The following is a 22,104-nucleotide window of genomic DNA, read 5'->3' on the forward strand; positions in this document are numbered from 1 at the left end:
TGCAAATACCTGCAGTACAGAAGCCATCCCTCAAAAACACTCTGTACATCTGAGACAGCAGGGAGACAACAATGAAAGCAAAACACTCACTGTTCTGACTTTAAATTAAGCACTTCAAACAGTTTCCTTCAATGAATAAGATCTGCTAACAAAGTTTTACTGAGCTATCAAAGCCTTAAGAGTGTTTGATAAATGCTGCTACTGAAGAGCTTTAGAGATTTGCACTCTGACAATGAAAACATGCTCTGACTTCAGGAGCAGGAGATGCCTTGGTACGTACTGGCAGAGTTGTTCTCCGTGCTGATCGTGCCATCCTGTCCATGTTCAGGGTTGGCCGGAACAGGCGGATTTTGCCATCCACTCCTCGGTAAGCCTTCATCCCTTCAAACAACTACCAAGCCAGAAAAGGAGGGAAAAGAAAACAAGTAGTAATTTTGACATGTTAGCCTGTGATGATCTGTGCAAATTTTGGAAGTAAAAACTTCACCTTCCTGGTTCTGGCAATACATTCCAGTGAGACAGACTTATCTGAAGTATAGGCAGGTCATCTTTGTAATATAAACTTCATAATTCCTCATGATAACCTCTTCTGCTTGGTTTGGTTTTTTTTCCTTAATTTGGTTACAGCAATTAAAATTTGTAGCATGTGTTTGACTTAACGATTCCCTCACATCCTGACTAATACCTGAGTCAAAACAGCATTACCACTTATAAAAAGGATCTACAGAATTTTATTATATATATATATATATATGTTAATTAATTTTAGAGCTCTGTCCAAAACACATCTTTGTTAGGAAGTATAGAATAAGGTCATTGAGAGAATTCTTGTAAAGTTCTTGCTGTAGTTGTAGCAGGAACTGGTCACTTATTTCCCCCTTATACCCCTATGCTATGGAATGGGATTTAGCCTGCATGAGAGAAATGCAGCCTCACACTAGAGACAAAATGCAAGAGAATATTTTCTCTATATACTTTACAGGAAATTTAAACATAGTTATCCCATCAAACTGCAGGATCCAGACAACTGCTGACAGTCAGAAACTCTTATCCTATCAATGCCCTCCCAGAAAAATGCCCTGCAGCATCTCCTAACCACATCAAAAAACACACCCACCAAATATCCAATTATTTTCAGTTACAGATTGGTAATTACTGGTTAAACTGGAAAACACATTAGTTTTATAAGCTCACACTAATATATACATATACATAAGTCTTCTTTAGATTAAGCATTAAATGGTTGCTTATAGACAATAGATTCTTAGAATTTTATCTCCTAAAGCATTTTTTTGTATATTAATTTCAGTGTAAGTTCTATGAATTTAACTGCATCACTGCTGCCAGTCTCCTCAGGCTTCTCCTCTGACTGTTCCACAAAAAGTGTCTGGAACTGCATCCTATGTGGTTGGAAGTCTACATTTGCAGCTTTTTTATTTGGAAAAGATAATCCTGTATTTGTGCACAAATACTTTTAACAGAGTATTTCAGTTTTTCACTGTTATCAAATTCTATTATATTTTTCAATAAGGATCAGTGAAATGCAATCTTTAGAAAGCTTGTGTGCAGTCCACATGACAAATTTTAATTGGGTTATAACTGGTTTGCAGCCCAACAATATTCCTCAGGCTGTGTGCCAATTATGTAGCAGAACCAGAATTAGAACCCAGAACTTTTTGCCATCAAAACTTATCTTAGTCCTCTGGCAATGCCAACCATAGTAAAAGCTTGGCACAATTTTGAAAGAGAAGCTGGTCCTAGGGTAGACATTGTAGCCACAAGAAAAAAAAAAACAAAACCTCTTAATTAAGGATGTAACTGGTCAATTGGCTGATACTTTGCTATGATTTTTATGGGCCAGTTACTAACTGATAGCACATTGTTGGAATGTTACTTTTTTATCACAGAACACATTTTTTCCCCCACCACCCTTCTCCCAAACACATTCACAGAACTTTTAATGAGAGGGAAAAGGGAGGAATGCCACTACTAAGATCTGATCAATGGTTTGACAGAAGTAAGAATCATCATTACTGAAACACAAAGCCTTCTCAAGGTGTTAAATCTTTTTCTCCAAAAAGAAATACTTTTTATCTTCCAGAGCTCAGTAAAACCTTTCACTCATTAAAAAGGGAGACAGTGATGTGTTCCAGAAATGTTCAGCTTTAATGAAAGCAACTGCTGTGGTTGCTTGATGGTTGGTTGCTACAGTGGTGTGAAAACAGTATTATCGGACATCTGTACATCAAGGGAGCTGGATCTGGAGTTCTGCAGATCCAGATTACCACACTGCATCATGAAGGGCAAGGAGAAAGGGAAGGGAATGCCAAATCCATCACTTTTATTATACCCACTGTGTATTCATTGAGCCACAGCAATGACACCAGATTCTCCTCTGTCTGTCCTCTTGGCTAGAGGAAACGTGATGCAATAAGGGTAAAAGAATAAAAAAAAATGGAAATAAAAAAGAGCATATTCATATTAGCAATGATTTCAGACCAGGCCAGAGGCCGAGCATTAAAGCAATATGCTACTAAGAATGAAATACAGATTCGGGACTCCAGCGTGGTTTCTTACTTCTTGGGCAGATCAAGAGCTGCAGCCTCAGTCACAGGGACCTGTTGTAATTCACACAGGACCTCTGGAGGCTTGGTGATCAGATGAGAAAAAAATCAGCCAAAATAAAAATGGTGGAGGCAGGAGCTCAGGGACAACTAGCAGGGAAAGCTTCCCTTATACCAGTGGTTAAAATACAAAAAAAAATTTTAAAAAGGAAAAATATAAGAAATAATAGAAGCAGCATAAGCAACTCCCCACACTTCAGTGGGAGAGACACTCCCACCAATCCAGAAGTGGGAGAAGCGGGCTTCCATTTCAGGGTCTGTGCCCTGCTGGGGTTCCCACACAGGTGTGAGTACAGCCAAAGCTGCTCTGAAGGCACAAAAGGCAGCTTTAGGCAGTAATCAGCTAAGCACGGAAACTTTAACCACGCTGGTTTCCGACTTAACATTCCACTTCCCAAAGTTCCTCACTGTATGTTCTCTCCTTAAACACACTTGTATACACTGAGTGCATCAGATCTAGTTCTAAGCTCGAGGGACTTGTTCAGAGTTTCAAACAAGCACCTGTCTAATCTGTCCTGCAATCCAAGCTACCAACCTTTAAACCAGCTTCATGCAACTTTTACAAAGTCCGTATTCAGTTCCCAAATTAAAGCTACTCTGAGAATCTCATGGTTTCACACAGTCCTGTACTGCCATATCAGAGACAGTAACTGGACCAACACATTGTCTCACAGTGAACAAGAATGGTTTTTCAATAAATTTATCACCGCACAAGAAAGAGCTCACCTTCCCCAGGCTAGGACTTTAAATGTGCTGGAATCCCCTGGCCACAATTGCTTCTGTGTTACACATAACCCTGTTGTAAATAATGCAATTATTGTGGAACACCAGCTAGCAAAACAAGATGTAACTCAATACTAATGAACTTAAGACAGTAATAGTCCTTGTATTACGAAGCTGTGGCTTCGAGAGTTAATAAAACAAAATGGTGGTTTCCAAATCAATTTACTACTCACTTCTATAGCGTAATGCAGGGCTGAGGAGGCTGGATGTAATGAGAGGTTCTCTAGTGGCTTAATATAGGGTTTCTCCCATCCTGAAGCCAAGGACCATTCAATTGTCAGCATATTATCAGTGAACACGGTTCCAAATACCAAACCAGTGGGGTCTGGCTTTTCCTTGAAGGTTGTAGCTGGGGTGATAATCAAGTCGGAAGCCTGAAGGAACACGGAGACAAAAAATGAAGTGTATCAAAATAATGAAGTCAGACTGATCTAAAAATATTCTGCACCAGTAAACAAGGACAAGCCTTAATATTTTCTCTGTAGGGTTATTTAATGATATTATGGTTAAAAGCAATTAACCTCTAAGTAGCTGGCAAAATATTCATAAAGTGCACACAAACATACACAGTGCTGTTATACAAGAAGTAACATATTTTGAAATTCTGTTTAAGAATTAAGTAAAATAAGCAGTACAAGGTACAAAACCAGAAAATTAACACATGAAACCCCTTGGACACTTAGGTTAACATCCCTGTACAAGTTCCAAAAAGACCTAATTGCTGTACCTCAGAATAGAAGCTGATCATTGGAAATTAATCACCACCACAACTATGTAGATGTTATGCTGATTTTCCTTTAATACATAAAACCAATGTGAGAGATCAGAGATAGCAGTCAGCAGGTTACTTATGCCACAGTAACTTGCTCATTCACATACTTATTATCCTAGAAAGAGCTCAATAACAAAGAAGTTTAAATGCTTCCCTGCATGAGGGACTGCAGAGACTCTCACTTATAAGCCACAACTAGCCAGCAGTAGACATGTGCCACAGGGTTTTGTACTGGTTTTGGTTTTAAAAAGTTAATATTTTTATGGTAGCTCCTGTGGTGTGAATCATCCTAGACAACAGCAGGGAAATAAGAAATGCAGATCTCTGGCATGTCACTCCCATTTATTCACAACTAGAGAGGGCTACAAAATAGGCAGAGCCTTGACTCACCCTCTCCCTTCTCTTCCTCTGCCATCTGAACATTTAAACCGTGCTGCTCAGAGGCAAGGAAGAATTCAAAGAATCACATTCAAAGCTCCATTTTCCTTCCTGTTGTCTTTCTTCCTAAAGACAGGAAGACTGTCCCTTATTACAGACCCCCAAGTGAAGTCCTGCTCCTCTGTGCTGGGTGCATATGGAATAGACTGGAACAGATGTAGTCCAGAAAACTGATCAAATGATTTGTAAATACTCTAAAAAGGTGCTTCTGCAAGAGGTAATCAGTGTCTTGGACTTCTCACCCCCTGCACACATTTTGCAAAATGAGACAAAATCAGTCCCAAGCTTTTGAAACAGAACACGTGCACCCACGTCTCTGTAAACAACCTGGTTTTCAAGATGTTTTTAATAAAGAAAGACCTGTTTCTTATTAATTAGTTGTTTTGATTTAGGTTTGGCTGGAGTTTTTTTTTTGCTTAATGGTTTAGATGTGAAATTAACTTAGAGCAGGAGCACATGAATAGCTAAAAGCTTGTTTCAACTATCTCAAATTATAAGGCTTGGCTGGATATTACAGTGCATTAGTGTGGTTGAATTAATACATAATCTGATGAAACAACAATTACTTTTCCTAACTCTTCCCTTTATTCTTCTGACAGCGAATGCTCCAAAGGGAGAAGCACCACCTAATGATCCTGAAACTAATTTTACCTGGAACCTCTTATCAGTTTTATCACACTTGAGGGAAAAAATGTATCACAGAGGATGTGGATCAAATAAAAGCCACAAAGGAGTGTTTGCAATTATCCATAGTGCAAGACTCAGCTAAAGAAAACAATTACATGGAAGCAGGGATGTCAATGGGGCTTAAGTGAGTATGTAGAACACAACTAGATCTCTGGGTTTAACTCTGCAAAGAATCACAGCTTCTGAAGAACTCCCTTTTCCAGTGGTATCAACTGCTTTCCCTGGACTCCAGGCTTCTGCATCTCAGGTCACTTCCATTAGGGTATTTATCTTTACAATAAACTGGCCTGGGGACCATAATTACTACATAAAGCCTCTTCTCCTAGAACTCCCATCAGTGTGCTGATAGTATTTATGAATCCTATTTCTGCTTTCTCAGTGGTGGTAGCACAACTACTTGAAAGGCATCACTTCAAAACAGTTTGTTAATTTTGTCAGGGTTAACAAATAGCTTTTATTTAAAGATGAGAAAGAACTTTAACCTGGCTCTTCTCATAAACCCACAAGCACGTGTAGAGGGAGCAGCAAGCTGCAGTCACAAGTGATAAAACACACTCACTGCATTTCAGTTTGAGGCCCTTGGCAGAAAGTCTAGAGAGGCAGGAAACTATGACCCTCATCCAGAAAAGGAGCAGACAATTCCCAGACCACAGAGCTTCCTGGAACTGCACAATCTGACCAGGGATCCCATTTGCTCTTTTTCTCACCTCCTTCAGAATTCGGTGAAACCAGCTTTCCTTCAGACATTGTGCCAACACCTGAGTCAACAGTGTCAGGTACAGCATTTGACCCATAACAATTCCTTCAAACACCAGTAGGAACACCCTGGGTAAGACCTTAGAGACAGGCTAAACTGCACAGACCAGTAGGGCAACAATCATTCAAAAATGCAAAAGGACAATTTTTTCTCATTCTTATAATCCTGTTAAGCTCTCTCGACATCCACTTTTTTTGCCATTAATTTCTTAATATCCTTTCCTAGGACTCTTTTCCTTTATCCACTATGTCTTTTTCTCAGTTTTTTACCAAGCAGTGCAAATTAACAGTGTGCAACAGCACCCCAATCTTTCAGAATCTAAATGGTTTTTTATGTCAAGACAGCATCAAGTGTTGCAATGCATTTGGTCTCCTTTTGTGAAGGATAACACATTGGGAGGAGGTTTTGGAGGATCATCCTTGGGGTGTTCTCTCCCTCAGTGTTGTCTGCATGAAGTATTACCTCAATCTCTTGTGGTCCCTGAGAAGTAGGACACCCTACACAACATCTCACCTGGCTCACAAACCCTTTGGGCTTCACTTGTTCAAGCAGCACCAGGAGGGAAATTAAACACATAGAAGAACCCACAAAAGAGGAGCAGAGCAAGGCCACGTGGCAAATGCCAGGGTACCTATTAGGTATCAATGCCTATTATGTTAATATCACTCATTAAAAGATTATCACTCATAAAAAGATTATCACAGTGCTACCTTGCTATCACCTATGACCTTTATAAACATTACTTTCTTCTGTTGCCAAGCACTAAAATCAGCATGTTAAGGATGAATCAGGGATTGGCATTAGCACCCATAGAGATCTCCACTGCTTGTACTGTCAATACAAAGGGGAATTTTCAGCTAGGCTTGTGTTTTGCTTGCTTTGTTTATCTAACATGCTCTTAAGCACCTCCTGACACTGTTGCCTAATAAAACCATTAAACCGGAAGGAAAACTGGCAAATGCTGAACAAAAAGAAAAGGGAGATTAAAAAAAGAAGTGGATCTGGCACATGGTCTACTGAGTGCAGCTATTGGGCACCTATTGCCTAAAGTGAAATGACATAGACCTGAGCCTGCAAAATGTCCATGTCACAGCAGAAAGGCACATACAAGATGTACCTGCTGACATTCCAGCCCAGGACACTGGTAAGGAAATGGCAGGCAAAAAGAAGTGCTAGGGAAACCAATTGGATACTGTTGATTTTCTGGGCTTACATTACACCCAGGAAGGGCCACTGGTCCAAATAGATGCTTTTTGAGAACCTCCTCATCTTAAAAGTGCCTATTAATTCCAAAGCAGTTTCTTCCAGGGCAAAGCTTTACCCAGCCCAAGTAAAGAAGATATATTGTGACCTCTTGAAACTAAAATTCATCATTTAATCAAAACAGATCTTCTCAATTATGAGCTGGGTCAAATTAAAGGACTTGCTAGTCCATGTCAATTCTAATCAAGGCTGTGACAAGACGTTCTGGGGCCTCTGGCTGAGCTGTCAGTTTAATGCTTGTTCCACCCGACCTTTGCAATAGCTTTAAGTGGATTTGGAGCTGGCAGCAGTCCACGGCCAAAGCTGTTACTCTCATTGTTGCATTCCTACCTTTCTTACCCTAGACAGCTGTCTCAGGTAGGTGCAGATGGGAAGTGCATATTTTGTCCTACACTTTCTAGCACGTTTTGTCAGTACCTTCCCAAACGATCCTTGGCTGCAGTTATTCTCACTGCACTGACAATCCTAAACCATAAGCAGTAGGCTGGGCATTTGTAACAGGTCTAACTCATTTGACATACCCAAACTTTTCTAAACACTAGAAAAGTGCTAGACCAGGCATTTCTATCACTTAATTGAGTAAAACCAGACCTGGCAACCCCAGCTGTAAAATAGCTCACAGGTTACCTAACAACAGCAGCAAGTTTCAGCAGAGATCCTCAAAACATTAACATGCACCCAAGTGAGACTGACTGTAATCTCCTCTGATGAAATAAGTAACCTCTTTGACTTCCAGTCTAGGTGATTAATTCAAGATCACAAGCAACTGCAATAATTCTTTATCTTATGTTGAATTTGTAAGCATATGCTAGGAAAGATTAGGGCTTTCTCATGCAATAACAAACAAGGAAGCACAGGCAAAATCAAGTAACTAGTTTTGTCCTTGCACTTGTGAGCAGCAATGGAACAAATTCTGAGGAGACAGACTACTAAAAGCATAAGGAATTACTATAACAGGGAAAGGTAACAAAGCATAGCTGAGAAGAGTTGGAGAGAACGAGTTTGGGTCTATACAAAATAGTATTGAAGCAGACCTGAGAGATTAAAGTTTCATGCCTTTCAGTTGTTCCTGTGGCACCTTCATCTTTTCCAGCCACTCTTCCCCACACCTGGGGCATTGCCTGGGATTGCAAGTTGTGGCTGAGAGCTTGACAGGGCAAAGGTGGGAACCAAGCTTGTGCAGGTCTTCATATCACTGGTACTGGGAATGCTCATGGAACACTGAATGAATCATGCTTAGGATACCACAGATCAATAAATGACAGGACCAAACCTAGTGGGCTAAGACTGTTTAATATCCGGGTAATGTGATTTAGGGATTACAGTGATATTGTTGGATTGACAGTTAGATTTGATGATCTTAAAGTCTCTCCCAACTCTGATGATTCTATGAATAAGGAGAACAAAACACAACCAAACAAGTGATGCAAAAGACCACGATGGCTCACAACCGGCCACCTGATGTCTCACCAGTGCAGGAGGAGCAGGAGCTCACAGCTGTGAGCAGACATGAGAAGTGGACTATCCCCAGCAGAGTCAGTTGTCCTGGCTGTATCCCCTTCCCACAGCATCCTGTGTCCCCCAGCCTGCTCACTGGTGCTAGGGTGAGGAGCAGAAAAGTCCTCAGCACTGTACACTCACTGCTCAGCTGTGGCTCAAACCATGGTGTGCCACCCACACTGTTTTGGTCACAAATCCAAAACAGGGCACCACACAAAGTTAACTTGATCCCTCCACACACTCTGTGCACTGGTGCAGGAGGAGATGCGTATGCTTTCATGAGACATCAGGCACAAGCAGAGCACCAGCCTAAGGATGCCCCCAGCAGGCCTGGTCACCTGTCCCATGACCTCTCCTCAGCTTCATGGGGAAGCTGGAAACAGGGCAGACCCAAGAGCAAGAACTGCCCGGATCTGCCTGATGCTGGGGCAGCTGGGGATCAACACTTTTCCCTCCTTCTCTGGCAGACCCCCATCATGGGAGCTGACCAAGCAGTCAGGCAGTTTGATGAGAAGCAGATCTGCTGCCATGCTGGAATGTGCCTTTGCCCAGGAGGCAGGGAGCACAGGGAGGAAAAGGGGTTACTGCCAAAGCAGCAATCCAGTGCTCTGCATGGGAGCTCCATCTCCCCGCAGGGTCTTGGGGAGGAAGGACTCAGAACTAGGGCTCTGCCAGGACATCATTTGCTGTCCTTTGTCACTTCATCCTCACAAGCAGCAGCTCATCTGCTTCCCCATCTGGGAACTGCTGCTGTGCCTTCTCTTGCAGACTCCACTGACAATTCAGAGCTTGTCAGCCCCAGCACCTCTGGTCAGCTTGAAGGCAACAGTGTGCACAAAAGTCACACAAAGAGCGTGAAAAACACTGCAGGTGCCCCAGCTCTGTGCCAGCTCAGACTGCCAGGACCTGCAGCCCCGGCCCTGCCAGGCAGCACTGGGACTGTCCCATGGCTCTCTGGCAACCAACAGCAGCCTCTCCTCCAGCCCAGAGCCAGACAGGATCCAGTGCTGCTCAGGACATGAACAGGAGTCACAAATACCACACAGCCCAACGTGGCTCTCCCACAGTCCCATGGCAGTCCAGAGGGCCAAGCACTGCCAGCCTGGGCCAATTCAGGAACAGTGGTGGCTGAGAAAGCCCCACACACAGCCAAAAAGCACCAGAGAACCAGGCATTTGCCAGCCCCCTCACTCACCACAGTCATTCTGCTCATCAGCACTGGGAGATCCTACATTCATTTCCCAGTCATGCCCTGTTTCTTTTCCCATCACAATCTTTGGAAAAGACTGCTAGTTCTTGGAGCAGAGAGCATCACATTCTGTACAGAGCCAAGCCCTGTATGGCTCTGATCACAATAATAAAGTCTACAGTAGAAATAATACAAACACAGAATTATATCAATTAAAAAGAAAAATAAGAGAGTCAAATAAATTCTTAGAAATCTATTACCAGCCTCTAAGTATAAAATAACTTTCATGTAAGATATCCTGTAATTCCTTTACCATCAATACTATTTTAAATTTACAACAGACCCTGAGGCTTGAGAATGGAGAGTGTGCCAATATATAATAAGATTTGAGGAGAAAAAAAAGCCCTTTTTTTACTACTGCTATCACTAAAACAAACAAAAAACAAGAAACAAAATTTCAATCTTCCGCAATCCCAGGATAAATATCCAGAATCTTTCAACATAAAGCTTCCTTGAAATTTCATCTGAGAACATGTTAGCACATGTAATTGGACTGAGTCCTGGAATCATTGCATCAGATTGGCTGTACATTGGGTAATAAACCACAAAACAGATGACAAAGCAAAAGAGAGTCAAGGCTCTGAATCAGTTGTGAGACAGTCACAGAAACAGCAGAAAATATGGCTGGAAGGACTATGTCTAGTCCATCCTCTGCAAGGCATCTAACCTAAATTATTCATAACAGATACTTCTCAAATATTTGTCCCACCAAAGAATGAAATTGTGCTACACTGCAAGAAAAGGAGGGCAGCATAACCTACTGCTGGCTTCTTTAACCTTTCCCCTGATCTGACAGAGGCTCCATCTCTGATGCAGGAATGTTTGATCTGAAGCAGTAGGTAGGGAAGTAAACCTGCTCTGACAAGAAAACAGGAAAGTGGTTGGAATTGACATAAACTTCTTCCCTAAAGGAATTAAAAGGGCACCTAGGGCAGCAGCACAGCTGAAAATATATTCTAAAGCCCTCAAAACACAACAGTAGGGAAATAAACATGTTGGAAAGCTACAGTCAGGCTAGATAACAAAAAAAGTGTAAAATAAATTTATTTTGCCCTAAAATCATATCATTCATTTCAATAGCACTAGTTAAATTTTAAGAGTTTTTCCATGTTGCTGAAATGCTGCCTGGATAACTTCCCACTGATTTGATCCAGAGATCATTTAATCAAGACCCTTTCTTCCAGCTTTGTAGGAATCTGGATTGTAGGACAGGCAAAACTACTTGGTCTTTACAGCTTCATCCATTTCTTCTGCTTCAGGAAAATTACATGGATTTATAATTGTTAGGTTTGGGTCTTTTTTTCTCCATTACTCATTAGTCTGTTTTCTACTGACATGTTTCAAAAGACATGTTTTTAAGGTTAAGAAAGATGCTGGAATGGGGTTCCTACAGATCCTAAGGAAACCTTCCACCTGATATTTAGGAAATCTTAAGAAAAGAAACTACTTGATTTTAGTGGGGTCTACCTCCTCTACTCCAGCTATTTCTATTTTCAGATCCACAAAAACCAGTCACTTAGCATCTCTTCTGTCAAAAAATTCTCTAAAATATTTTAAATACGATTCTCTCTATGTAATTCAAACCACAAAGATGCTGATGAGACTATTAAACATTGGAATAAAACCAGATGTACTTGCTGTATTTTGGTCCCATGAATCACTTCTGTTTGGTAACAGCTATTCCAATCAACTAAATGGAGTGATCAGGAAGTGTGAGCAGGCTTAAATGCAGTGAAAAACACACTGACACACTGCTGTAAGTTCTCTTACTTTTGGGCAAGTAAACTCTAAAAATCCTCTTTGGCCATGCAACTGCACTTCATGTCTGCAGTGTAGATATACCTGGGAATCAGATTAGAAAGAAGGAATTCCATTCAGGGAAACACAGACTGCAATCCCATAATAGCAGGAAGTCCTCTCACAGGTTCATACATTTGCCAATATTTCCATAAAAACAGAACCAGGAGCATTCTACACTAATGGAAGACATAAACTAGTTACCTAATTCATATGATTCAGTATTAACACAAACTGCTTTTTCTCGAGGATCTGACAGCTTGGTTGATGCAATTCCTGATGCTGTGCTGCTCCTTGCCTCGCAACCACTGGATTTCTGCATAGTAGCATAAACACAATGTTCCATTTTTAGAAAGAGTTTGCCTGGGAGAAGGTTTGAGTCTAACACAAGCTGAGGGCTCATTCTGGCCTGTGACACAAGACTGGAATAGAGATGTCTCTGACATTTCAACAATAACACATCTTCGCACAAAGATTAAAGACACTGTTGTCTCCTGGATTGGAAAATATCATTTGTATTTCACATGAAGCAACTGAAACAAAAACCAAGATTTTTTTATCTCACCTTCTCTGCAAGAAGTAGCCATGCTGAACGAAGAAAGGAAGTGCAAACCTAAATTTGAGACAAACAAGTTGGAAGTATTTTGCCTAAGTAGCCTGGCCAGTCACAAACATGTTGTGTGGAATAGCCAAGAATAGAATCATAATCTCATATGTCCAAGTCCTGAGCAGTTGCAATTAAATCTTCTTACCCCGATTTTAGTACACTTGCAAACATGCAGGGAAGTGGATTCATGGAATGCAGGCATTCAAAACCTTTTGGAAATATAAAATGCTTTCATGGTACAGTCTCTGTATTATACAGAGATCGTAGGAACCATTTCAAACATTCAGTTAACCACACCTGACTCTTTTTCAGATTCCATTTCCCTTTCTGGTACAAAGGGTAGACAGATTAAACTTAAATATTGCCCTGAAATTCAATGTCTGATCTGCCAATGAAACTGCCACAGTTTCCCAATTCATTCCACTCAGTACTTTCTTAAAAACAGGGACTAAATACAGGATTAACATAAACCTCTTCCAACTCTCTAGGCTGCTAATTCATGGAAAATTAGGATATCCTTTCAAAAGCAAGCAGGAAGGCCAAGAGATCCTATGGAAAGAAAACCAATCCAACTTAATTCTCTTGCTAAATTGTAGCTTCTATTCAAGTGTGATCAGCAAAGAAAACTTACTATCAAAACTGGGGATATGATATCACAATGACACTAACATTTAAAAAATCTTGGAAATAGGTATGAACACTATGGATTTTTTAAGTTTTGGAGTCAATTTATAAGTTTATTTTGATCATTGACTGGTGCTAAGCCTTGCATGCTAAAAGCAATTCTCTACCTTGGGAAAAACAAATCCAGAAAATTATACAAGCTAAATGCTGTCTCCAAAATTCCAGTACAATTTCTGTGCTTTTACAAACACATCTTAAGCTCCTCGTGAAAAAAGTGATAAAGCATCACTTTCTTGTGATATAAATCAACTCAGCCAAACTGCCCCTGGCTGTTTTTTAACAGTTTCCTTTTATCTTGGCTAAAAGCTCCTTTTACTTTAGGAAGACAATTAGCTTTATTTGCAAATCCTTCAGCTTCAGATAATGGGACAATCAGTTCCTCTATTACAGCTTTGAAAATCTATTTGCTAAAAGCCTGCAACTATTTAAAGAACATTACCCACTTGAAGAGAAACACAGAACCACTTGCCACCAAGCTGAAACTGAAAGGAGCTGCCACAGATCCCAAATTCTTTCCTAATAATTGGAATGAGAGCAGCATATATGTGTCAGTCTGGTCCACCTATTAATAGTAATACTCAAAAGAGTTTGTGCCATGCCCATGTGGATGCAGAATATCACAGAAACCACTCAGCACTCTTTATCCTGGAATGGGTTTCCTTCTTGGCACGTAAAGATGAGGGAATGGATTTTATTGTAAATCACCTGAAATAATTCTGCAGCATACACATATCTGCTAGGAGACATTACCAGGTGATATGAAAGTACAGTGATTCACCAGTTTTATTACTCACCAGTCTTTTTTTATTCCACACATCACAAAAAGCAAATAGTTTTGTTACCACTGACAATAACATAAACTAAACAGATTCAGCTGAAATCAAGATAAAATCAGAATAACATTTCTAAAGCAGTGCCCAGCCCAGACATGCTAAATATTGTTATGACAATAACAGAAGTGGCCTTTAGCTTGGCATTCCTGATCTAAGAGTGGCTACAGCTATGTACTTCCATGGAGGTGATACAGAGATGACCTACCAAATGGAGACTGACAAGGCTTTAGCTTAAGAGGATCAGACTGGACACCAGGAAAACAAGAATTCTTTAGGAGAACAGCCCAGCACTGCATTCAGCAAAGTCACAGAGGGCCTGCTCTAGTGCTGATGAGAGCCCCACTTTCAGTGGGAGAATGGACTGGATGGCCAAGGTTCTAAGACACCAAATATTTGGAGATCCTTATTGTATCCCCTTCCACACACACATATTGAATTGCTTCTTTCTCTTTTACTGCTTCGAGACAGTTTATACAAGAGCAGATTTTCTATGCACACATTCTGGGGAGCTACTGCTCATCACAGCATCAAGATATAAGTAAATTTCTATAATAAATCTTTCCACATACAATTTAATATAAAGGAAACTTTGCTCATCAAGCAAAGTTTAAAATGGAGTTTAATATAGCATTTAAAATGGTAATGCAGAGGATTCTTCCAATATCCACACCTAACACACAAAAACCCTGAAGAATCAAAACCTGCAATATGACAAAAAGCCTCACTGAGTGCACATATGCTTTGGCAGGTAAATAATTTATTGATGTCATTAGAAAATGAAAAATTGAGGACAAGCTGGGGAGGAAATAATATATATTTGAAAACATATAAATCATATAAATTGCTTTATGTTTATTAGCCTTGTAGGTAATATGGTAACTGTACTTGTGCATTTCCTCATTCCAAAAATACTTCAGTGTTCCCTTGATCCATATGCTCTGAGCATGTCAGTAACTTCACCTATTGCTTCTATAAAATGGAAACAGAGGAAAGCTGCTCAGTACTGCCTAAACTCTTCAAGAAGTGGAACATTAACCCTGTCACACTAATGTGCTAAAGTCAATTAGTTTAGACTTTAAGACAGTGTTTCAAAAATTAGACTACTCTGTATTTTATATACTTTGAACTTTGCATTGGATGGGAAACAAGAAAGTTTGGTAAAAAATAATTTTCATCCTTCCTTAAAAAAAAAAAAATGCCCAGGATCAGAAAACTGTTTGTTGCAATCCGTTTTCTCAAAATGGATTGTTCTCTCACCCAATTCCCAGAGTAAGGAATCCTATAATCCCACTGTATTTACCACAAATCATAGGCCCACTTAGTATAAAAATGGTTATGGCACACAGTGAAGTAAAACTTCTACTGGCAGTCTCTCAATTTGAATCACAAATGGAAATTTGAACCTGCACTGGAAAAAGAATTTCAGTTCCTTCTAGTGTAAAATACACTACAGCTTTAGATTCTGTGGAAGAATTGTCATTTGGTTGAGTTTTTTGGGGGGTTTTATATATGCAGAGTGGAAACAATCTTTATGCTCATATTTGTACAATTCTTAGCACGGTGTCAGCTAATTCACAGCTTGGGCTTTAAAACATTACAGCAACACAAGAAACAAATAACAAACCGTACATCATTATGGAAAATTCAATATATCCAACAGCACCTCACCTAGCTAGAGGTGAGATGCCTTTGAACTGGAAGCCATGCAAGCATATTAGCAGAAAACTGTACTTCATCTAGCAAGTCCAAGATGCCCACAGGGATCACCAGTTGGAGCACAGCACTGCACTAACCTGCCCATGCAGCTTCCAGTCAGCCATGGGCTCACATCCCCTTGGCTCAGAGCCTGGAAGGCTGGATCTGTCTGCAGAAAACTCTGTGGGAGCACTCAGATATTCAAAGCAGCACAAACAGACACTGAGACACAGAAGCCTCAGTTAAACATTTCTCATTCTGCCACCACAGGTCTTCACATAAGCAACGCAATCCAGATCCACTTGTAAGCTGCAGCTACTCCATTCTGCTTTAGTGCAGCAAACTAGCCACTATTCCCTAGAAATTCCCTTAAAAGTTACACCACTTTGGCACACTAAATAGGCTGTTAAAAAGTAAAACAAAAGAACTGAAATTTGCACCATTATGATGCCAACTTTTCCAGAGCTTCAGATCACTGAAACTCAAAGAAACATTATAGGAGTAGTAATAGCTTTTTAAAGTGCTCCATGTATCAGTCTCAAAGGGAAAACAAAGACAAATTCCAAGACAAAAGGCTACATTAAATCATCTTTCTGGGTACGAGAGCAATAAAAGGCACCACAGATGCCTTTAGTTTCTGAACACCAAGTGTTAGGAATTCCAAGTCAGACCTAATTCACACATTAAAAGAAACCAAATCTGAGTTACATATGGAAACAGACTGCTACATTCTCCAAACAATATTCATTCTGTCTTGTGACAGCAATAAGCATTCATAAGCAGAATGAATGCATTAAAGGAACTACCAGATTTTCAGGCACAAAAATTAAGTGCCTTAGACATTATTGTGTGCTATTTTGTGGTATTATTGGATGCAAGTAAAAGAACAAAACCAGATACGTGCATTTCTTGATTCAACTTCACAAAAAAACACTCAGTGGTACAAAGGATGACTGTATTCTCCATCACTGCTGCAATATCCTCCTCACAGAGATCCAATGCTCTATATTTTGTCAATAGACAAAAACTACAGCTTAGGTGCAGTCAAAAATCACCATCTGCTAGTTAAATAAACAAATATATTTATAAGCGCATACAACAGTTGAGGGAGAGGAGAAGATTTCACTCATGCAGAAGGAGCCTGGTAGATAAATCCTGGAGATCTGGCACATTCTACAATACAAGAAACTGTAGCATAATCATTATTTCCTTCAGTGTTTCTTAGCTGTTCCAAGATCACTGCTCACGTGGCAACTCTAAATGCCATACATTAAATGCCTTGTAAATCAGACCTGCCAAGATGAGATTTTTAACTGCAGAATTGAGTCAAATTAAGGTAGTTCAGTAGCTGTCAGGATGAAGGAAATGCCAATTCTGACCTGTTGCTTTTAAAGAAATCCAGGAGAATAGAGAACAGCTAGCAGAAGGGTTCACTGCTTGCCAGAAATTGTAGGAAACATTCATGCATTCCCTCCCAGTGTACAGGGACTTTCCACCTTTCAAAGTCAGACAGAAACTGCAGTAAAATTCAAAGCAGCTCACACCACCTAAAAAGCACAGCACTGCATTCTAAAGAGAAATGTCTTCAGAGGGCTAATCTGGCATTCAAATGTTGGGCATGACCCACTGTAAACAATATGTTTTATGTAAGCTTTAACCAAAACCATACCCTGTTTTCTACATTCTGACAATCTTGGATTGCTTAGGTCACTGGCACAAAATTGCAGCTTTCTTCAGCACAGTCAGCCCCATGGGTCAACTTGATGCCTTTGAAATATTATTAGCTATAGTTTCTGAAACTCTAACTGTAACTGTCTTCCACAAAAATGTTTGCAAAGTTCCCTAGAATGAATCCAGGCTATTTTATTTTCATTTCTGCTGCTGCTTTTTTCTTCATTTATGGAAGATTTACCTTCTTAATTTTACTCTGAAGTTAAAGAGGCTGAAAATTATTATTATAATGCATGATAGTACAACCAGGACCTATAATCCCACCTTAACTTTCACACACACGCTTCCCATGGTACAGTATTTTCTAGAAATCTCTATCCCTCTGGTGACTGCAGCTAATCTTCAGAAACAGAGCCATAAGGCAGGAATGAAGTCTTACAAATTAGGCTTCAGCCTGAGCCAGCTGCTTTTTCCTAGCATTATTCCCTTTATGACCATCTGTCCCACCTGCTAATGTATTTTTACCCTCACCCAGCCTCTCCACTACAATGATTTGCCATTCTGGCTGACGCACAAATATCAATGGAAAGGAACCTGGAGTAAATCCAACTTTGTGCCACCCAGTATTTGGAGCTTTGGTAAGGCACCTGCTTGACTGCTGGTATAATTAAATCTGCCTTAAGACTGCTTTAGTTTATGCCAAGCTCACCTGTGACCCAAACGCTACCAGAGTTTGTTGTCACTCTGTCTTCCTTCGGGACTGCCTCAGAGATTGAAAGACACATTTCAGTTTGGTTACACAAGAGCCCCCTCTTGTAAAGCAATTCTTGTTTGCAAATACTCCAGCACACTCTGCTGAATTAATCTACTGAGATCTATCTATTTATTGAAGGTGATTTACAAAACAACCCTTGCACTCCAGACTTGTGGTTTCAAAACTGGCTGCATGCCTGTTTTTGTCAACATTTTTCAAATAAGACCTTCTGGCTGAAAAGTCATCCTGAATTTTCCTCCTTGGGGAGAATTGCCAGAGAGACACAACACAAGAAATACGGAAGAGAAGAACTGGGAAGGGCTAAGAATGAGGAAATAGAAATTAAATGATATGTTGCTACACAGCAAAATTCCATAGTCATGGACTCTCAAGAATTCTTCGCTGTTTTCAATGAGACCAGTATCAGAATAAACCTTATCAAAGAGTCCAATATATTTATTGCAGCATTAATTTTTCATATCTGTTTAAAGCCTGACAACTGAAGGGGAAATAATTGCCTTAGCATAATTCAGAAGACTTCACAGCAGTGGCACTGCCCAAAAAAATCAGGAAGAACATGACACTTACAAAGCATATCATTATAATTTCATCTCATGTACTACTGACAATAGTCAGAAGTAACAGGAACGGAACTGCTGAAAAAACATGAGTTTTTCTGAGTACTACTTTCATATTTCTGCAAAATATAGATAAGATTTTTTAAAGACTGTAAATCAGGGAATAAGAGAGAAAAATAATTACAGATGTGTGACAAAGAACGAAGGCAAAAGACGTAACAAAGACAGGAAAAAAGGAAATTAGGACAGATGTAGAATTCAAAGGAGCACATGCTGACAGGCTCTGCACTTTCAACAGAAAACTGGAAACTGACATCTGTATCCATACAGTTTTTAAAATGAGCACTTGGTTACTAGCATTGCATTCAGGAAGGAGACAGAAGAAAAGAATGGTATCTTAACCGAGCTCATTTCTAAGCGAAAGATTAAAATAAAAAGAGAGGGATGTAATTTCACATCAGTTCCTGGCAGCTGCTCAGCATTCCTTACTATCATAGCCCTGTTTGTTGTGGAGTGCTGATAATGTTCCAGAGTTGCAGTGCTTTGGAGTCCTGCAATCCCTAGCTCTGCAATTTCAGGACCCAATGGAAAAACTTTCTTCTGAAGACCATTCAGACATACCTTGAAAGAGTCAGTCATTTGCTTTCCTGTTTCTCCTGAATATCCTCCACCTGTGCACTCATTCTGGCAGCCCTAGAAAAAATAAAACCAGATCAAATCAAATTCAATGCACATTACAGGAAAGTTGATACACATTCAGTTAATTCATTTCAGAGACAGATTGTGTTGAATCATCAGACTTTGTTATCAGTAAATATATTAGCAAGAACTTTGTGGTAAGTTCTTAGCACAACTTTACATCTTCTGGGATCTCAGTTTTATTTCAGTTGCTGTATTTTGTGCAGCTGCATTTCAGGGCTTTATATATGTATTTATATATGTATTTTTATATGTGAGACACATATACACACATAACATCCTAGATTAGATTATCACTCTGTAGTGTAGAAGGTTACGGACAACCTCACAAGTATTTTATTCAGAGCTTAATAAAAAAATTGGGTTTTTAATCAATTCCATCAGAGCCAAGTTTCTCTACTAAAGTATCTACCTAACAGCTTAGATTTTGCCTTTTTTAAGAGAAGGCTGAGTAGGCAGAATGGAAGAAAAAAGAAAAAAATTGGTTTCATTAAATCCTTCATTAAACAAAGACAGTAATAAGGAATGCTCACCTATATGAATAAATCATGAGAATATTTTGCATTATCTACAATGTTGAACTTCAGTCTTCTGAAAAGGAACTGGAAGAGGGGGGAAAAAAAAAAAAAAAAAAAGGAGTGTTCCCAGCATCCTTCTGTTCAACAACAAAGGGATAACAGACAGGTGCAAACCATCCACCTGAAAACAAGATTCTCAGCTCCCACAGCATCATGTTATCTCTGTCGACCCTCATGCACTGTCTGTACCTTCCCTGCCAGTAGCACCTAAATGCATGTTATGCCCAACAGCATGGAACCGAGACAGAGACAGCCCTGACAGGGCTCCTTGTTTTCCAGCAGCCTTTAGGAAGCAGCTGAAAAGGCGAAATGGGTGCAGGGGCTTGGGAGAGGGAAGAAGGCACCAGGAGCAAGAGGCTGGGGTGATGGGCCATGAAGGAGGATGGCTGGGATGATTGCATAAGGGACCACAGCTGGAAAGATGGAGAGGACTTGGTGACTGTCTCTCAGCCTTGCTGCATCTTGGGTGGGAACTCCCAGTCCAGATGGGAAAGCCCCAGATCAAAGGTATGGTCCCCTTAAGAAAAGATGCAGAGCAAACCTTTCATGGTAAGAAAAGATGCAGAGAAAAACTTTCATGGTCAGCCTGAGATCCCAACTCTTCACAGGGAGCAGCCCTCACCCCACAGGGAGGGATGGTGCAGGTAGACAGCAGTGTCAGGGACACAGCAGCCACCTCTCCTGCAGCAGCCACCAAAATGTGGGGCTAAGGCTGGGACCACATGGATCACAGGCTGGGAAGCATGACACACATAAGGCAAACAACATGATTCTTTTCCCTTTTTACAGATCTTGGGAATATGGTAAGACATACCAAAAAAAAAAAAGGAAGTATCTTCAGTGGACCTTACACAGATCATAGCCTTGCTACCAACAAAAAGTAAAAGCAAATGCCCAGCCACAGCAGATCTCACTTCCTCTCCACTTCCCCCCAGGGAGCCCCCCACATCCCTCCTGCTGCCTTTTCTCAGCTTTAACCCTTCTGTTCCTCTTTTTCTGTCACTCTCTACAGCAAAGCAGGCAATCATGGCTACAGGACCCTCCCTATCCACTAAAAGAGAATATGCCAAGAGAGATCATAAATCTCTTTACAGTATCCCAGTATGGCTTATCCTTCATTAAAAACATGTTTTATTTGCCTTAAAGATTAGGGTTTTCTGCATCAGAAAAACAAGACTTTGGCAGAACATGCACAGGCCTTCAGTGGCAGACCCAAGCAGGACTAAAGTTTTACCCGAAGTGAGAGACACTGAATAGTCACAGGTCCTTGCTTTACTTGTAATTTTTCAAATATTTCCAAATCCACTGGTAAAATCCCAGAAAGCCTTCATTATACCATCAGTTGACAGTAGTGAAGTATTCCACAGATGAATTCAGCCAACTGATTTTTTTCTTTGCAATGAATTAGGATGGAGAGTGCGCTGGTTACCAGCTAACAGGATGGGAATTGCCAGCTGTGAAAGAAGAATATCTTAAAGAGCTCCAGCTCCTTTGCTGGCTTTTGTCTAATATCCAGTATGCCAAGTTGGATTTGCTAATAATAATTACTGGTGACAGCAAATACTGACAAGTACTCAACCATTATGCTTCAGTTTCTTCCTGTTGCTGCTTTATGAAGTTGCCCCAAAGCAAGAGTTGGCATTAACACAGAGGACTGAAGCTGGATACAGCTTAATATTCTCTTTCATGATCTTTTTTAAAGATACCAAGCTTGCATGTGAATTTGAAGCACAGACCACCTACAGGAACAGCCCCTGGGGGTTCCATCGTGTTGCCCTTCAGTTCAAGATGACCACTGAACTCAGCAAGTCAACTGTCCAATTTTTGGGCACATGCCATGGGACCAATCCTGTTCTCCACCAAGTCATTATTTTTTACAGATTTAACTCATATTTAGAGCAAGTAGCTAACTGCCTTTGTCAACCACACTGAGATTAAACTGAGTTAATCCCTCCTTTCTTATTTCTAGAAAGAAATACCACAATTACTTTCTAATTAATGAAGTCATATTTTAATGGTTCCATGGCTTACAAATCTGAAACACGTTGCTAAATGCAATAGGGAAAATTGCTCCCTGGTTTAGTGCCAACATTTCCAAGGGAAATATGCCAAGCATAAATTTGCCCTTTGTGTAT

The 22,104-nt window shown here is 40.3% G+C and overlaps 1 protein-coding gene across 4 annotated transcripts in view; it reads right to left on the reverse strand.

Annotated features, from left to right (window-relative positions):
- The window catches only part of BCAT1 (branched chain amino acid transaminase 1), a 60,364-nt gene that overhangs the window by 25,041 nt on the left and 13,219 nt on the right, over positions 1 to 22,104 (reverse strand). For 2 of the 4 annotated variants that reach the window (XM_033514519.1, XM_033514517.1), the window contains exons 2-5: positions 19,314 to 19,385; positions 3,581 to 3,781; positions 2,355 to 2,411; positions 281 to 391 (exon numbers count right to left, since the gene is read on the reverse strand). In XM_033514519.1, coding sequence (XP_033370410.1) covers positions 281 to 391; positions 2,355 to 2,411; positions 3,581 to 3,781; positions 19,314 to 19,385 — 441 coding nt within the window. Of the gene's footprint in view, positions 1 to 280; positions 392 to 2,354; positions 2,412 to 3,580; positions 3,782 to 19,313; positions 19,386 to 19,924; positions 19,949 to 22,104 lie in introns of those variants that run through there. The other 2 variants (XM_033514518.1, XM_015629030.2) reach the window with 2 other exon arrangements.

The sequence above is a fragment of the Parus major genome, chromosome 1A, assembly GCF_001522545.3.
Source record: "Parus major isolate Abel chromosome 1A, Parus_major1.1, whole genome shotgun sequence".
NCBI lineage: Eukaryota > Metazoa > Chordata > Aves > Passeriformes > Paridae > Parus > Parus major.